General features: G+C 46.1%; 1 protein-coding gene across 1 annotated transcript in view; it reads right to left on the bottom strand.

Moving 5' to 3' along the window:
• LOC119849263 (disintegrin and metalloproteinase domain-containing protein 20-like) overlaps positions 1-17,177 on the bottom strand; it is a 202,866-nt gene that overhangs the window by 161,597 nt on the left and 24,092 nt on the right. The window contains exons 5-7 of the mRNA XM_043504014.1: positions 16,843-16,950; positions 16,094-16,301; positions 9,936-10,007 (exon numbers count right to left, since the gene is read on the bottom strand). Coding sequence (XP_043359949.1) covers positions 9,936-10,007; positions 16,094-16,301; positions 16,843-16,950 — 388 coding nt within the window. The remainder of the gene's footprint in view (positions 1-9,935; positions 10,008-16,093; positions 16,302-16,842; positions 16,951-17,177) is intronic.

The following is a 17,177-nucleotide window of genomic DNA, read 5'->3' on the forward strand; positions in this document are numbered from 1 at the left end:
ACCCTTCTTGTTACTCTTAACATCCCTTGCTGGCTGCAACTCCAAGTGTGATTTGTCCTTCCTGATTTCACTCCTGCATGCCTGTGGTTGCAGCAGTGCCAAATACAGAGGTAAAATAACCTCTCTACTCTTACATGAGACTCCCTTATTTATGCATCCAAGGATCACATTAGCCCTTTTGGCCAGAGCATCACACTGGGAGGTCAGCTGATTATCTGCCATGATGGCTGTCATAAATGTAAAGGGAAGGGTAACCACCTTTCTGTATACAGAACTATAAAATCCCTCCTGGCCAGAGGCCAAACCCTTTCATCTGTAAAGGGTTAAGAAGCAAAGATAACCTCGCTGGCACCTAACCAAAATGAGCAATGAGGAGACAAGTTACTTTCAAAGCTGGAGGGGAGTGGGGAACAAAGGGCCTGTCTGTCTGTGTGATGCTTTTGCCAGGACCAGGTCAGAAATGCTCTTCAGAACTTCAGTTAAGTTAGTAAGTAATCGAGCTAGAAATACGTTAGATTTCCTTTTGTTAAATGGCTTGTAAATAGGTTGTGTTGAATGGAATGTATATTCCTGTTTTTGTGTCGTTTTGTAACTGAAGGTTTTGCCTAGAGGGATTCTCTATGTTTTGAATCTGATTACCCTGTAAGGTATTTACCATCCTGATTTTACAGAGGTGATTCTTTTATTGTTTAATTAATTAAAATTTTTCTTTTAAGATCCTGATTGCTTTTTCATTGTTCTTAAGATCTAAGGGTTTGGGTCTGTGTTCACCTATGCAAATTAGTGAGGATTTTTATCAAGCCTTCCCCAGGAAAGGGGGTGTAGGGCTTGGGGGATATTTTGGGGGGAAGACGTTCCAAGTGGGCACTTTCCCTGTTCTTTGTTTAACACGCTTGGTGGTGGCAGCATGGGGTTCAAGGACAAGGCAAAGTTTGTACCTTGAGGAAGTTTTTAACCTAACCTGGTAAGAATAAGCTTAGGGGGTCTTTCATGCAGGTCCCCACATCTGTACCCTAGAGTTCAGAGTGTGGAAGGAACCTTGACAATGGCCATATCTTTTTCAGAGTCACCACTTTCCAGGATAGAGTCCTCCATCACGTTATTATGGCCTACATTATTTGTTTCTAGAGTTATACATTTATATTTAACCATATTAAAACATGCATAGTTTGCTTGTACCCAGCTTACCAAGCAATCTAGACTGCTCTGTATCAGTGACCTGTCCTCAACATTTACCACTTCTCCCATTGGTTTCATCGTCAAACTTTATCAATGTTGATTTTATGTTCTCTTCTACATTACTGATTAAAAAAAAACAGTTACCTTTTTTTGTAACTGGTGTTCTTCGAGATGTGTTGCTCATGTCCATTCCATTGTAGATGTGTGTGCTTGACACATGCATCGGTGCCGGAAGTTTTTCCCTCATTGGTAACGTAGGGGACTGGCTCTGGTGCCCTCTGGAGTGGTGCCTGTGTGCTGTGATGTAAGAGGTGCTACCGTTTCTCCCCACCATTAGTTCCTTCTTGTGAGAAACTCTGACAGTTTGGAAGGAGGGCGGGTCATGGAATGGACACGAGCAACACAGCTCGAAGGACACCAGTTACGAAAAAAGATAACTGTCTTTTCTTCTTTGATTGCTTGCTCATGTCTGTTCCATTGTAGGTGACTCCCAAGCAGTACCACCAGAGGCAGGTAGGAGTTCATGGACATATTGTTTGCAAAACAGCTCTGCCAAATCCAGCGTCATCTCTTGCTTGCTGGATGATGGTGTAGTGCATCATGAACATGTGTACCAAAGACCATGTTGCAGCCCTGCAGAGGTCCTGGATAGTGACATGCACCAGGAAGGCCACTGAGGAGTGGACCTTCACTATAGGCGGTGGCTTGTCCTAAGCCAGCTCACAACAGGTCCGGATGCAGGTGGTGATCCAATTCAAGATCCTCTGCAATGACACCGGGAGACCCTTCATCCTGTCCGCTGTTGTGCTAAAGAGCTGAGTCAGTCTGTGGAAGGGCTTGGGGCTCTCCAGGTAGAATGCTATGGTGAGCCGGACATCCAATGTCTGTAGCTGCCTTTCCTCATTGGTTGAGTGCAGCTTCAGACAGAACACTGGGAGGAAGATATCCTGGTTGACATGAAAAGGGGACACCACCTTAGGCAGGAAAGCCAGATGAGGTTGAAGCTGGACCTTGTCCTTGTAGAACACTGTATACTGAGGCTCTGAAGTCAGGGCCGTAATCTCAGATACGGGCCTGTGAGCCTAGAGAGGACCTGGTTGAGATCCCATGGGGAATTGAGTCCTGGACCAGCAGGAAGAGCTTTTCAAGGCCCTTTAAGAACCGGATCGACATCTCATGCGAGAACACCAATTTGCTCTGGACAGGTGGGTGGAAGGCTGATATGGCTGCCAAGTGCACCTTGATGGAAGAAAGCATGAAGCCTTGGAGTTTTAGGTGGAGCAGATAATCCAGGAAGGACTGCAGAGATGACCGGGTCGGGGAGATGCTATGCTCCAACCCTCAGCAGGAAAAATCACCGGGGTGATCATAATGACTGGTGCCTTGTCAGTTTTGATAAGACCCTGCTGATCAGCAGAATCGGTGGGAATGCGTACATCAGATCCCCTGCCCATGACTGGAGAAAGGCATCTGAGAGGGCACCCTTGACGAGGCCTTAGGCCTGGTCTACACTACAAGTTTAGGTCAAATTTAGCAGCGTTATCTCGATTTAACCCTGCACCCGTCCACATGATGAAGCCCTTTTTTTCGACTTAACGGGCTCTTAAAATCAATTTCTTTACTCCACCCCTGACAAGGGGATTAGCGCTGAAATCAGCCTTGCTGGGTCGAATTTGGGGTACTGTGGATGCAATTCAGCGGTATTGGCCTCCGGGAGCTATCCACTCTGGACAGCGCTCTCAACTCAGATGCACTGGCCAGCTATACAGGAAAAGGCCTGCAAACTTTTGAATCTCATTTCCTGTTTGGCCAGCGTGGCGAGCTCACCTGCACAGGTCACCATGCAGAGTTCATCATCACAGGAGACCATGCAGTCCTAGGATCACCGAAGAGCTCCAGCATGGACCAAACGGGAGGTACGGGATCTGATCGCTGTATGGGGAGACAAATCCGTGCTGGCAGAACGCCGTTGGAAAAGACGAAATGCCAAAATATTTGAAAAAATCTCCAATGGCATGAAGGACAGAGGCTATAACAGGGACCTGCAGCAGTGCCTCTTGAAAATTAAGGCGCTCAGGCAAGCCTATCAAAAAACCAGAGAGGCAAACGGCCGCTCCAGTTCAGAGCCCCAGACATGCCGCTTCTATGAGCTGCATGCCATTCTAGGGGGTGCAGCCACCACTACCCCAACCCTGTGCTTTGATTCCATTGAAGGAGTGGGAGGCAACATGGACGCGGGTTTTGGGGGCGAGGAAGATGATGATGATGAGGAGGAGGTTGTAGATAGCTCACACAAGGAAGTGGAGAAACCGGTTTCCCAAACAGCCAGGATCTGTTTATTACTCTGGACCTGGACCCAGTACTCCTCGAACCCACCCAAGGCGGGCTCCCAGACCCTGAAGGTGGAGAAGGGACCTCTGGTGAGTGTACCTTTGTAAATATTATACATGGTTTAAAAGCAAGCATGTTTAATGATTAATTTGCCCTGGCATTTGTGACCAGTACAGCTACTGGAAAAGTCTGTTAATGTGTCTGGGGATGGAGCAGAAATCCTCCAGGGACATCTCCATAAAGCTCTCCTGGATGTATTCCCAAAGCCTTTGCAAAAGGTAGCCTGGGTAGCCTTATTCCGTCCTCCATGGTAGGACACTTTACCACGCCAGGCCAGTAGCACTGGTAGTAGTCGGGAATCATTGTAAAACAAAGCATTGCAGCATATGGTCCGGGTGTTTATGGCATTCAAACAACATCCATTCTTTCTCTCTCTGTGTTACCCTCAGGAGAGTGATATCGTTAAAGAAGCCAAAAGACTGTGGCTTACCATGGCTGCCTGCAAGCTGAATTCTGTTGCCCAGCCCTGTGTGAGTGATCTCTCACACCAAACCGGCATACCCTCAATAAGAGGCAAAATGTGACCTTGTAATGAAAGCACATGTGCTGTGTAATGTTAACAGCAAGGTTTACTGTGAAAGAGTGTACCATTGTTCTATAAAATGTGTCCTTTTAACTACCACTCTCCCTTTTTTTTCCCTCCTCCAGCTGCATGTTTCTCCTTCCCAGAAGCTAGTGAAGATTAGAAGGTGAAAAAAATGCACTCATGATTAAATGTTCTCTGACCTCATGCTGTCCTCCCACACTGACAGAGCAAAGCAAAATACATGGAGGCAGACAATCTCAGAGTGCAGAAAAACACAATATGACCACAAGGAGAGGTGGCGGGCTGAAGATGGTAGGTGGCGTCAGCTTGCTGAAAGAAGGCAGGAGTCAATGCTCAGGCTACTGGAGGATCAAACTCATATGCTCCAGCATATGGTTGAGCTGCAGGAAAGGCAGCAGGAGCACAGCCCACCACTACAGCCCCTGTGTGACCAACCACCCTCCCCCCCAAGTTCCACAGCCTCCTCACCCAGACGCCCAAGAACGCGGTGGGGGAGCTCCGGCCACCCAGCCACTCCACCCCAGAGGATTGTCCAAGCAACAGAAGGCTGGCATTCAATAAGTTTTAAAGTGCTGTGTGGTCTTGTCCTTCCCTCCTCCACCACCCACCTGGTGCTTCTCTCCACCACCCCTCAGGGCTACCTTGGCAGTTATCCCCCTATTTGTGTGATGAATAAATAAAGACTGCATGAATGTGAAGCAACAATGATTTTATTGCCTCTGCAAGCGGTGATCTGCGCCATTTCCCTGGCAATTGCCTCCTCTAGACAGAGGAGCACTGCTTGGAGTCTGAGGACTGATGCCGGGGGCAACAAGGGTGATGTCGTGGTGGGAGTCTGCTAGAGACCACCGGATCAGGGGGATGCGGTGGACGAGGCTTTCTTCTGGCAACTCACAGAAGTTAATAGATCGCAGGCCCTGGTTCTCATGGGAGACTTCAATCAGCCCGATATCTGCTGGGAGAGAAATACAGCGGTGCACAGACAATCCAGGAAGTTTTTGGAAAGTGTAGGGGACAAATTCTGGTGCAAGTGCTGGAGGAAGCAACTAGGGGCAGAGCTCTTCTTGACCTGCTGCTCACAAACCGGGAAGAATTAGTAGGGGAAGCAAAAGTGGATGGGAACCTGGGAGGCAGTGACCATGAGACAGTTGAGTTCAGGATCCTGACACAGGGAAGAAAGGGGAGCAGCAGAATACGGACCCTGGACTTCAGAAAAGCAGACTTTGACAACCTCAGGAATCTGATGGGCAGGATCCCCTGGGAGAATAACATGAGGGGGAAAGGAGTCCAGGAGATCTGGCTGTATTTTAAAGAATCCTTATTGAGGTTACAGGGACAAATCATCCCTATGTGTAGAAAGAATAGTAAATATGGCAGGCGACCAGCTTGGCTTAACAGTGAAATCCTTGCTGATCTTAAACACAAAAAAGAAACTTACAAGAAGTAGAAGATTGGACAAATGACCAGGGAAGAATATAAAAATATTGCTCGGGCATGCAGGAGTGAAATCAGGAAGGCCAAATCACACCTGGAGGTGCAGCTAGCAAGAGATGTTAAGAGTAACAAGAAGGGTTTCTTCAGGTATGTTAACAATAAGAAGAAAGTCAAGGAAAGTGTGGGCCCCTTACTGAATGAGGGAGGCAACCTGGTGACAGAGGATATGGAAAAAACTAATGTACTCAATGCTTTTTTTGCCTCTGTCTTCACAAACAAGGTCAGCTCCCAGACTACTGCACTGGGCAGCACAGAATGGGGAGGAGGTGACCAGCCCTCTGTGAAGAAAGAAGTGATTTGGGACTATTTAGAAAAGCTGGATGAGCATAAGTCCATGGGGCCGAATGCGCTGCATCCAAGAGTGCTAAAGGAGTTGGCGGATCTGATTGCAGAGCCATTGGCCATTATCTTTGAAAACTCACAACGATCGGGGGAGGTCCTGGAGGACTGGAAAAAGGCTAATGTAGTGCCCATCTTTAAAAAAGGGAAGAAGGAGGATGCTGGGAACTACAGGTGAGTCAGTCTCATCTCAGTCCCTGGAAAAATCATGGAGCAGGTCCTCAAAGAATCAATTCTGAAGCACTTAGAGGAGAGGAAACTGATCAGGAAAAGTCAGCATAGATTCACCAAGGGCAAGTCATGCCTGACTAACATAATTGCCTTCTATGACGAGATAACTGTCTCTGTGGATGAGGGGAAAGCAGTGGACGTGTTGTTCCTTGACTTTAGCAAAGCTTTTGACACGGTCTCCCACAGTATTCTTGCCAGTAAGTTAAAGAAGTATGGGCTGGATGAATGGACGATAAGGTGGATAGAAAGCTGGCTAGATTGTCAGGCTCAACGGGTAGTGATCAATGGCTCCATGTCTAGTTGGCAGCCGGTATCACGTGGAGTGCCCCAAGGGTCGGTACTCGGGCCGGTTTTGTTCAATATCTTCATTAATGATCTGGAGGATGGTGTGGATTGCACTCTCAGCAAGTTTGCAGATGACACTAAACTGGGAGGAGAAGTAGATACGCTAGAGGGTAGGGATAGGATACAGAGGGACCTAGACAAATTAGAGGATTGGGTCAAAAGAAATCTGATGAGGTTCAACAAGGACAAGTGCAGAGTCCTGCACTTAGGACAGAAGAATCCCATGCACCGCTACAGACTAGGGACTGAGTGGCTAGGCAGCATTTCTGCAGAAAATGATCTAGGGGTTACAGTGGACGAGAAGCTGGATATGAGTCAACAGTGTGCCCTTGTTGCCAAGAAGGCCAATGGCATTTTGGGATGTATAGGTAGGGGCATTGCCAGCAGATTGAGGGACGTGATTGTTCCCCTCTATTCGACATTGGTGAGGTCTCATCTGGAGTACTCTATCCAGGTTTGGGCCCCACACTACAAGAAGGATGTGGAAAAATTGTAAAACATCCAGCGGAGGGCAACAAAACTGATTAGGGGACTGGGGGTTTAGATTGGATATTAGGAAAAACTTTTTCACTAGGAGGGTGGTGAAACACTGGTATGGATTACCTAAGGAGGTGGTGGAATCTCCTTCCTTAGAGGTTTTTAAGGTCAGGCTTGACAAAGCCCTTGCTGGGATGATTTAGTTGGGGATTCGTCCTGCTTTGAGCAGGGGGTTGGACTAGATGACCTCCTGAGGTCCCTTCCAACCCTGATATTCTATGATTCTATGACTCTGATGAGTGGACTGACCCCTAACTGGGGCGTGGTGGTTCTGTGCAGGCGAGCACTGGTAGGACAGTCCCTGTGGTGAGGAGCAGTGCCGCACTGATGGGGACCGTTGGAAGGGTCCCAAGGCAGGTTTTCCCCTGGAACGGGACACTTCTGTGGCCAGGATGGGTGACACTGATAGGGACAGAATGTCCTTTGAAACCTGAAAGGCCTCCAGTGTGGATGACATTGCCAGATGCCAAATGCCTCTGCTGCTTCCCAGGGTGGTGGGCGAGTCCTGGAGTGAGCTAGTTCATTTAGCAGGAGCTGGGGCCTGACCTCCATCCAGAGGTGAAGAGCTGCCCCTCACAGGTCTTTGCTCTCTTCCGGTCCTCTCCTTCCCTTTACGGGACAAAGGAGAATGTCCCCTCCTGGCCTTTCTTTGCTTTCTAGCTGGTACCAGGGAGGGGGATCAATGCCGGTCCAAAGTTGTCGCTGGTGGCATGCTCCGCAGAGAGATCACGGAGCTAGGAGCAGAGTCTGATCTGGATGGATCTGGTGCTGGTGTAAGAGCCGACTCCATAATGTCCCACTCCTTTTTGGTCCAAGGTTTAAAGCTTTTACAAATGCAATACTTGTTGCTAACATGGGTTTCCCCTCAGCACCTCAAACAAATACTGTGGGAGTCACTGACTGCCATAGGTTTTCTGCAAGTCACAGGGTTTGAAGCCCAAGGACCGGTGCATGTTGCGTCCCTAGGCTAAGTTCCATCAGGGACTATTAACTAACTAACTAACACTAAACTATACTAAGGGAACTAAAAACTCACAACTTTTCATCAACTATATACAGCAAAGTTCCCAATGAGCAGTTGAGGGGAGTAAGCTTGCCAAGGCAAGTAGGTGTTCCAGCACTGACAATGGCAGTAAGAAGGAACTGAGAGAGGGTTGAGCTGGCAGTGTCCCTTATGCCTCGGCATACACACGCCATTCCAGAGGGTGCCAGAGCCGGTCCCCTACAGATACCACTGAGGGAAAAACTTCCAGCACCGGTGCATGTGGCAAGCACACACACCTACAATGGAATAGACATGAACAAGCACTCGAAGAAGAATGTTAAATAGCATAGGGAGAAGAACTGATCCCTGCAGGACCCCACTATAAACACATCCACTCAATAATGATTTCCTGTTACAATTACATTTTAAGAACTACAAGGAGTCCGGTGGCACCTTAAAGATTGACAGATTTATTTGGGCATAAGCTTTCGTGGGTAAAAATGCATCTGAAGAAGTGTTTTTTTACCCACGAAAGCTTATGCCCAAATAAATTTAATATTTAATATTTAATAAATAAATGTAAGGTGCCACCAGACTCCTTGTTGTTTTTGTGGATACAGACTAACACAGCTACCCCCTGATATTTTAAGAACAAACCATTTAGCCAACTTTTAATCTTTTTAATGTGTGCCATGTTAAGTTTATATCATTCTAGTTTTTTAACTGAAATGTTGTGCAGTATCAAGACAAGTGCCTTAAATAAGTCTATTACATAAACACTATTATTTTATCAGCCCAGCTTATCTCATGAAAAAAGATAACAGCTTAGTTTAACAGAATCTATTCTCCATAAACCTATGTTAATTGGCATTAATTATATTACCCTCCTCTAACTCTTTATTAATCTGGTCGTGTATCAGTCAGTCCACTATATTCCCCGGGATCGATGTCAGTCTGACAGGCCTATAATTAAAGATAAGATTTTCTCACAGATATTTTTAGTAAAAGCCACGGACAGATCACGAGCAAAAAAGAAAAAATTCACGGAAGCTGTGACCTGTCCGTGGCTTTTATGAAAAATATCCGTAACAAAATGGGGATCTGTGGGTCTCCACACTGCCTGAAGTGGGGCAGCTGAGAGCTGGGGGGGTGCCACTCCGCCTGGCCATGGCGGTGGCAGGGAGCTTGGGGGTTTTCCCACTGTCCCCAGCAACTGGGAGCTCTGGGGTTTCCCCTCACGACTTGGAGTTCTGGGGGCCACCAGAGGTGGCAGGGGTACCTCGGAGTTCCTTGCCCTTGTGGGTGGCGGGGAACCCTGCACTCCCAGCCTTCACGGGCGGCGAGGAATGCTGCAGCTCCCAGCCTCCGCAGGCAGTGTGGGACCTTGCAGCTCCTGACCACTGAAGGGTGAAGTCATGGAAGTCACTGGAAGTCACAAATATGTGACTTCCGTGACCTCTGTCACTAAATCGTAGCCTTACCTATAATTAACTGGGTCATCCCACTTACCCTTTATAGTATTGGCACAACATAAATTTCTTCCATTCTTCTGGAACTTCCCCAGTATTTTCAGACTTACTGAAAATCAGCATCAGTGTTTCAGCAAATTCATCAGCCAGCTCTCTTAAAACTGTTTGATGCAAGTTATTTGTACCTGCTGATTTTACAATGCCCAACTTTCATCAACTGAAGGGTATATCTATATTTCTAACCAATGACTAAGGAGAATACTTCACATCCTAATCTATACATCAAACTTCAGTGTTTCATATATATATATATATTATATATTTTACTGGGAGATTTAAGAGCAGAAGGATCACTACTAAAATAGTTTGTAACTCTGACATTATAATTAGAACAGAACACTATCATTTGATTACTTACCTTTGCTTTGTCTGCAACAAAATAACACTCTAAATATCTGGTAGATGTGTACAAAGTGTTTCGTTCACTTTTCTGGAAGTAAAGACACATAAAGCATGGTTATGTACAGTAAATTGAGGTGTTTAAATGCATGTAGAATCACAGAAATACAACCCTGAATCATACTTTCCAGTATTATGTCACTCACCCAAGGGGAAAATCGTACAGAATTATAATTCTTTGACAGGATAACAAGCCTTTAGGATAGGGGGAAGTGGTAGATGTGGTATAGCTTGACTTTAGTAAGGCTTTTGATACTGCTTCACATGGCCTTCTCATAAACAAACTAGGGAAATGCAACCTAAATGGAGCTACTATAAGGTGACTGCATAATTGGTGGGAAAACCATTTCCAGAGAGTAGTTCTCAGTGATTCACAGTTTAGATAACGGCATAGAGATTACACTTATAAAATTTGTGGACGATACCAAGCTGCAAGGGGTTGCAAGTTCTTTCGAGGACAGGATTAAAATTTAGAATGATCTGGAGAAATGGTCTGCAGGAAACAGGATGAAATTCAATAAAGGACAAATGCAAAGTACTCCATTTAGGAAAGCACCATCAGTTGTACTCATACAAAATGAGAAATAAGTGCCTAGAAAGGAGTACTACAGAAAGGGACCTGGAGGTTGTGACAGGATCCCCGGGGTGCAGCCTGGGACCATGGGACCGCTGTGCTCCCTGAACTCTCTCCAGCCTGGGCTGTCTCTCACAATGCCTTGCTAGTGATCAGCAGCAAAACCCTCCAGGTGCTGTTATCACTCAGCACAACCGCATGTGGAGCCCAACACCTAGCTAGATTGCATGAATACTCCCAGAGCCACTCATGAATCACACAGAGAAAGGCACCAGCCTAATTCCGCCCCACAGCTCCCAGCACTGTACCTCAGGAATATACCGACTTGCACTGCTCAAGATGAGCAATGCAGATTTATTAATTGGTTCACCACTTCTTCAGTGGAAAGTGGATATACACCAGCCTTTGCAAAACCTGAGCAGATTTCCCACACACTTCATACAAAGTCACTGGTACAGATAAACATTAAAACAAATATATTGACTACAAAAGATAGATTTTAAGTGATAGGCAAAAAGTCAGAGTTAGTTACCAAAATAAAATAAAATCTAAGCACGCAGTCTAAACTCTCAACCCTATTAGACTGGGCAACATCTAGATTAAGCAGTTTTTCTCACCCCACTGGATATTTTAGTCCATAGTATACAGATTTCACCTTGAAATCTGGGCCAGTCCCCTCAGTTGGAGTCTTCGGAGTGTCCTTGTTGCTTTCAGCATAGGTAGGTGCAGGAGAAAGGCCAACCATGGACCCACTGTGTTCAGTTTTATACCCTCAGTCCATGTGCTTGGAAAACAGAAATCCAGGCATGTCTGGGTGGGCATTGCTGAGTCTCCAGGCAAAGTTGAGCAATTCCCCTGGTGTGGCCCCATGCAGGTGAATCATTGCATTGTAGCTCCCTTGCTGGACAATGGTTGTTGATGGGTCGCTTGACACCACACTCAGATTTTGGTTACTTTCACCGTGGCTGCGTCTACACAATCACCCCAGTCTTGGGGTAGCATGGCATGGGGTAAAAATCAATATGGCCACCCTTTCTCTCAGGGTTTCATGACCCACTGGCCAGAGACAGTATGACAGCCCTCTCCCACAGGGCTGTGGGACCTAACAAATTCAGTATGGCTAGCCAGTTCAGCCGGGGTGTATGGCCAGCAACTGTATGACCTCCGGGTTCAGGAGGGCTGTGTGGTCTAGCAGCCAGAGTCAGTAGGGCTGCCCTCTCTGAAAGCTGCATGGCCCAATGGCCAGAGTCGGTACACCTGCCCACTTCAGTATGGCTGTGTGGCCCAGTGGCTGGTCAGGGGAGTAGGCCACCACCTAGGGGGACCCAGGCCCTCCTTGCTCCACTGGGTCTCAGCTCAGGACCCTGTCAGTGGCAAGTATTCTCGCCACTGGGTCAGTGGGAAATCCACCTAAAATATACTGACACCACTTGTCACAATGACTAGTCCCCCTGAGCTACTTCTTACCCTGTCCCTGGCACAGTGGTCCTGGCATCTCTAGGGTCTCTGGACCTTTTGGTCTATGTGGATCGGTCACTCCTTGGGTGTCCTCCTGGGTCTCGGTTTCTCTGGCTTCTGCTATCTTGGGCTTCAGCTGCTCCCGGATTGGAGCTTACAGTGTGCGTCCTCCCTCTTGGGCAGTCAGCCCTGAGCAGCCAAGCTGCTCCCTTTTATACCTATTCCCCAGCCAGACCATGTCCAGCAGGGCCGAGGGGCATGGCCTCCTCAGCCCAGAAAGCAGAGTTAACCCTTGCCGTACCAGTGCAGGGCAAGCGCATCCCATCACATGGACAAACTGGAGAAAGTCGAAAGAAGAGCAACAAAAATTATTACATGTCTAGAAAACATTACCTATGAGGGAAGATTGGAAAAATGGGTTTATTTAGTCTGGAGAAAAGAAGACTGATGGGACATGATCACAGTTTTCAAGTACATAAAAGGTTGTTACAAGGAGGAGAGAGAAAAACTGTTCTCTTTAACTTCCGAGTTTAGGACAAGAAGCAATGGGCTTAAATTTCAGCAAGGACAGTTTATGTTAGAAGCTGAAATTTTATTAGGAAAAAACTTCCTGTCAGAGTGGTTAAGCACTGGAACAAATTTCCTAGGGAGGTTGTGGAATGTCCATCATTGGAGATTTTTAAGAGCAGGTTAGACAACACCTGTCAGGGAGGGTCTAGATAATACATAGTCCTGCCACGAGTTCAGGGGACTGGACTAGATGACCTCTTAAGGTCCCTGTCAGTCCTACAATTCTATAATACTATGATTCTCCAAAATACTATTTTCTTGGCACCAACACTATAAATTGGAAAAGAATTGCATGAAGCTAATGGACAACACTGGGTAAGTGCTACTATAAAAATATAATTTTCCTTTGCTAATAGGCTTCTTTAGAGCAGTGGTTCTTCATGTTCTTCCACTGGGAAACCAAAACTACCTGCAGTTGCTTGGTGTAACCCACCAAATCCCACAATCCTGAATGCAGAAAAGGACTGAAGTACAAATAAGACGTTAATTTTTATGTCCTAAAACTGGGCGAAGACTGGATGTAGTGCTGGTGGGTCAGCATTCCTGTCTGGCCTGATGGTCCCCCACCAGGACCCTCTGTCTTGCCCTGTCACATAAGCACCTCATTCTTGGGTTTGGGTCAGCCTCTGTTGATGAGGGGATTTTTGTTCCACTGCTGCTGGAGTGGAACAAAACCATCTCCAGTCTTGTCCCAATATTGCTTAGCGACCAGAGTGGTCGCTAAGCTGACTTGGCAAGTCTCAGTGTGGCTCTGTACTTCCAGTTGCACTTTTCTCATGGGGTAGGGCGGCACATCCCTATGGATGTACTGGAAGTAGATAGCGGGGCCCCACCATGTAAGGGAACTCCAGAATACTAGTCCACATGATGGTCTGGCTACATCCAGAGTCCATCACACCCATACTTTGGTGCCATTTACCCATACTGACAGCAGCATCTTAGCTGGGCCTTGTTTCCAGGCTTGGGTGACTGCTGTCCATGCCTACCCATAATTGGAGTCCACAAACAGACACTCCCACCTGAAATGCCCCTGCTATCCACATTCAAAGCCTGTGCCCTTTGGTTCATTGTTGGCTGGCCCACCTCTGATGCAGTGGGTCCTCCTGATGGGGCATATCCTCCTCTTTGGTGGCCCTGGTCCCCCCTTCAGTCTGCCTTTGCATTTAGGCCTCTCCCTGCAGCCAGGGGCACCTCCTATGATAACAGCTGATTTAGCTGTTCTCAACCTTCCTTCCTAGCCCAGCCCCTGTTAGAGGTCAGAATCTTCCTTTCAAGGACACTGCCCTTGATGTCAGTGAGGCCAGCCCCTCAGCAGACATGTAGTTCTCCATTAGGGTCACGGCCTCTGCCAGGATTGACGGTGGATGGTGTTTCACCTACTCCTTTGCCACGACTGGGAGAATATGGATGAACTGTTCTAACACAAGAATTTCCACCACCTACACTCTGCCTGTTTTTCTGGGTCTAACCAGTGCCCAGTGTCCTTGAGACACTGGGCCATCACACAGGGCCAGGTATCTCTCTTTAAGAAACCTCCAGTAGAACATATCGGGGTTGATATCTAAATAGTCAAATATGGCTGCTTTTACCTGGTGTTGTCTAGTGCTTCAGCGGGATCCAACCTCCAATAGACCAATTGCACAGGGTTGGTCAAGTATGGTGCTATCAGGGTGGCCCAATGTTCTGGTGACCAAAGTGCCATGGTGGCCACCTACTCAAAGGTGATCAGTAAGGCTTTGGATTCATCTCCAGGGCCCATTTTCATGAGCCAGATGAGCAGCTCAATGGGGAGGGCATCTCCTATAGGCCCAGGAGCTGTGATGCCTCCTGGGGCTATAATAGCATCACCACCTGCTGGATCAGGTGTTCTTGTTTTGTCTGGTAATGGGCTGCTGTCCTTGCTGTTGGTAGTTCTCCAAAATCCATTTCAGCAGCTTTCCTATATCCATGGCCTCTTCAAGGTCATTCAATCTGTGGTTCAGTGGTCTTTTTAACAGGACTTGGGTGTTGCCAATGTTCTCCACCACATATAGGAGGTGGTGGGTTTGGGTCCAATTCCAGCAACACCCCCTGATGGCAGTACTCTGAGTTATGTCACCCAGCAGCAAGCATCAATGGCTGGGAGTCAGGGAACCTAGGCCCTCTCTGCTTCACCAGGTTCCAACTCAGAGCCCAATTAAGCAGTAATTCGAAAATGTGCAGCCTAAGGGATGGATACATCTATGTCTCCTCCCTGGACCACTTCCTACTCTGGATTCTGTTCCTCTGTTGGTGTCACTGGTTTGTCTCTGAGTCCCTTCTGGAGTTCTCTCTGTCCATACTCCAAAGGGTTTTCCTCTCGCATTCACAGTTCATCGTTGCTGATCTCCACAATCGAAAGGCCTGTGGCAGCTTGACATTGAGGACTGGGCCCAGGTGCATGGGGCTTCTCAGTTGTAGCCTGCAACACACAGCTGCTTTCCTGCTCCATCCACCCAGACTGAGCTAAACTGCACCTTTTTGAGCTCAGCCTCCACCGTAAACATGCCCACCAAGGGTGGCTTCACAGGGCTTTCTGGGCCCAGAGTTGCTCCTTAATCCTTACCTCTCCAGTGTGGGGTTCACATACCCCATCACTGTACCCCACTGAGACCAAGACTGTGGTCTTCCTGGGAAGAAGACTTAGTTGTGGGTAGCAAAAGGGACAGCAGAGAATTTTAGCTATTAGCAAGGGGTTTACCCCAAAAGCTTGCATATGCCAGAGGGATTTCTTTCAACCAGTATCTAAACACATGTCCCACAGACCATAACCTTATCCTTGGTTTCAAATCTTCTGTCTTTCCCAGAGATTTTTTATTGGATATTTGAGGGTCTGGGTCCTAATAGAGTCTAGTGTAGACCCAGTACCCTCTCTTTCCCAGAGTGTTAGGCCTTCCCTAAGTGAAACACATGGGGGAAAGGGAATATCCTTCTTTTGCCAGATGAAAGTGGAATATTGGACTTTATCTGACCCTGAAAAAAGAAGGGAACTGACAAAATTTCTTGAAAGAAATCAGCAAAGGGAAATAGAGCTGGTTCTACCAACTGGGGCATTTAGGCACATGTTGAATAGATTCCATGAGGCTGACAAACTACTTACTTCACAATCAATAGATAGGAATGCTTTTAGCTACCAGATTTATGGATGGATAAACTCAAGAGGAACAGAATTAATTTGTTCCCCTGACTACAAAGTGAATTTCCGCACAACTGAGGTCACTTCCAACAATGAGTTTGAAAAATGGGCCTAACATGAATAGCTTAGTATGTTCCACCTGGGGGTGGTCAATTATTTTTTGTCAAGGTCCAAATTTCTTGGTCAAGGTATAGTCAAGATCCAGACTCCAGAAAAAATAATAAAAAATCCAATAATAATAAAAAGATTTTGGCATCCATTCAAAAGCACCTGGCAGTCTGATTTGGCCCTCAGTCTGCCTATTGACTACCCCTGCACATAATATCCATTTACTTTATGTGAACCTATATAAAACACTTACATCTACTACAAGCTGTCTCTCCATCTGAACCTTAGATATTTGATGTTCTCTGCCTTTAGTTGTTTGATCTTCGATATCTTCATCAGTTACTCCACATCGACCAGGTGAGTCTTCATCAGCTGCCATTCGATAAATAATGTGTAGAAATGCAGAGGAAGATTTAACAGGTTCAATTTCATAGTTTAAATCATAAATCTTCAAATATCCCCTGAGAATTGCAAAATTGAAGTGTGATTTAGAGATTTGGAAAAATTGAAAAATTCTACAAAACTATTAGAGCTGGTCCAGAATTTTCCATCTGAATTATTTTTGATATATAATGCAGTTTTTGTAGAACTTTAATAGAAACTTCCTCCCTTCCCTTCTAAAAGGAAAGTGCTACTGAGGGAAAAACATTTTCAATTTACAATTGAGTATCAGTGTTCTTGGTAACACTGCCACCTTTGGGAGGCACAATTAGAAGCCAGAAGGCCCCCAAATGGCCATTATGCCACATATCAGTCATCACTGCACTACATACTGTTTTACAATCTATAAAACAGAATAAAAATAAGATTATAAATTTCTGATTCTAGCCCTATGCAGTGGCAGCAAATGACCCTTAATATGGTCATTAGCATGAAATCTGCATTAAGAAAAAGTAAAAGGGCACTTACCTAGTTATTCTGTTATATTAAATCTACCTTCCCATTTCAGAAGAAGAAAATTCATAATGTTTGCAATCTAGCATACTGAGGAGTTTACATTACCAGAGCCCAGAACAGGTACTGAGAACTGCAACAGATTCTGGGACATCCTCCACATATCCAGAGTAGTAGCAATCATCCTGCATGGTCCAAAAAAAATGTTTTTTTTTTCTATCATTAATTTTAGTCAAATAGAATAGCAAATTCTAGTTACACTAAATTAAATATACATAATGCAATGGCTAATTTTTTTGCATCTGATTTCAAAATGTGGTTCTAATATGAAAAATAACTGTATAAATGCTACCTTTTCACTCAGCAGATCTGTTCTCCTGTGTATTCAGATCTGCTGACTTTGGTGTCAAAACCAAGTTTTGTTGCTTTACACTCATGTTAAC

This window comes from Dermochelys coriacea, chromosome 1 (assembly GCF_009764565.3).
Source record: "Dermochelys coriacea isolate rDerCor1 chromosome 1, rDerCor1.pri.v4, whole genome shotgun sequence".
NCBI classification, from domain to species: Eukaryota; Metazoa; Chordata; order Testudines; family Dermochelyidae; genus Dermochelys; species Dermochelys coriacea.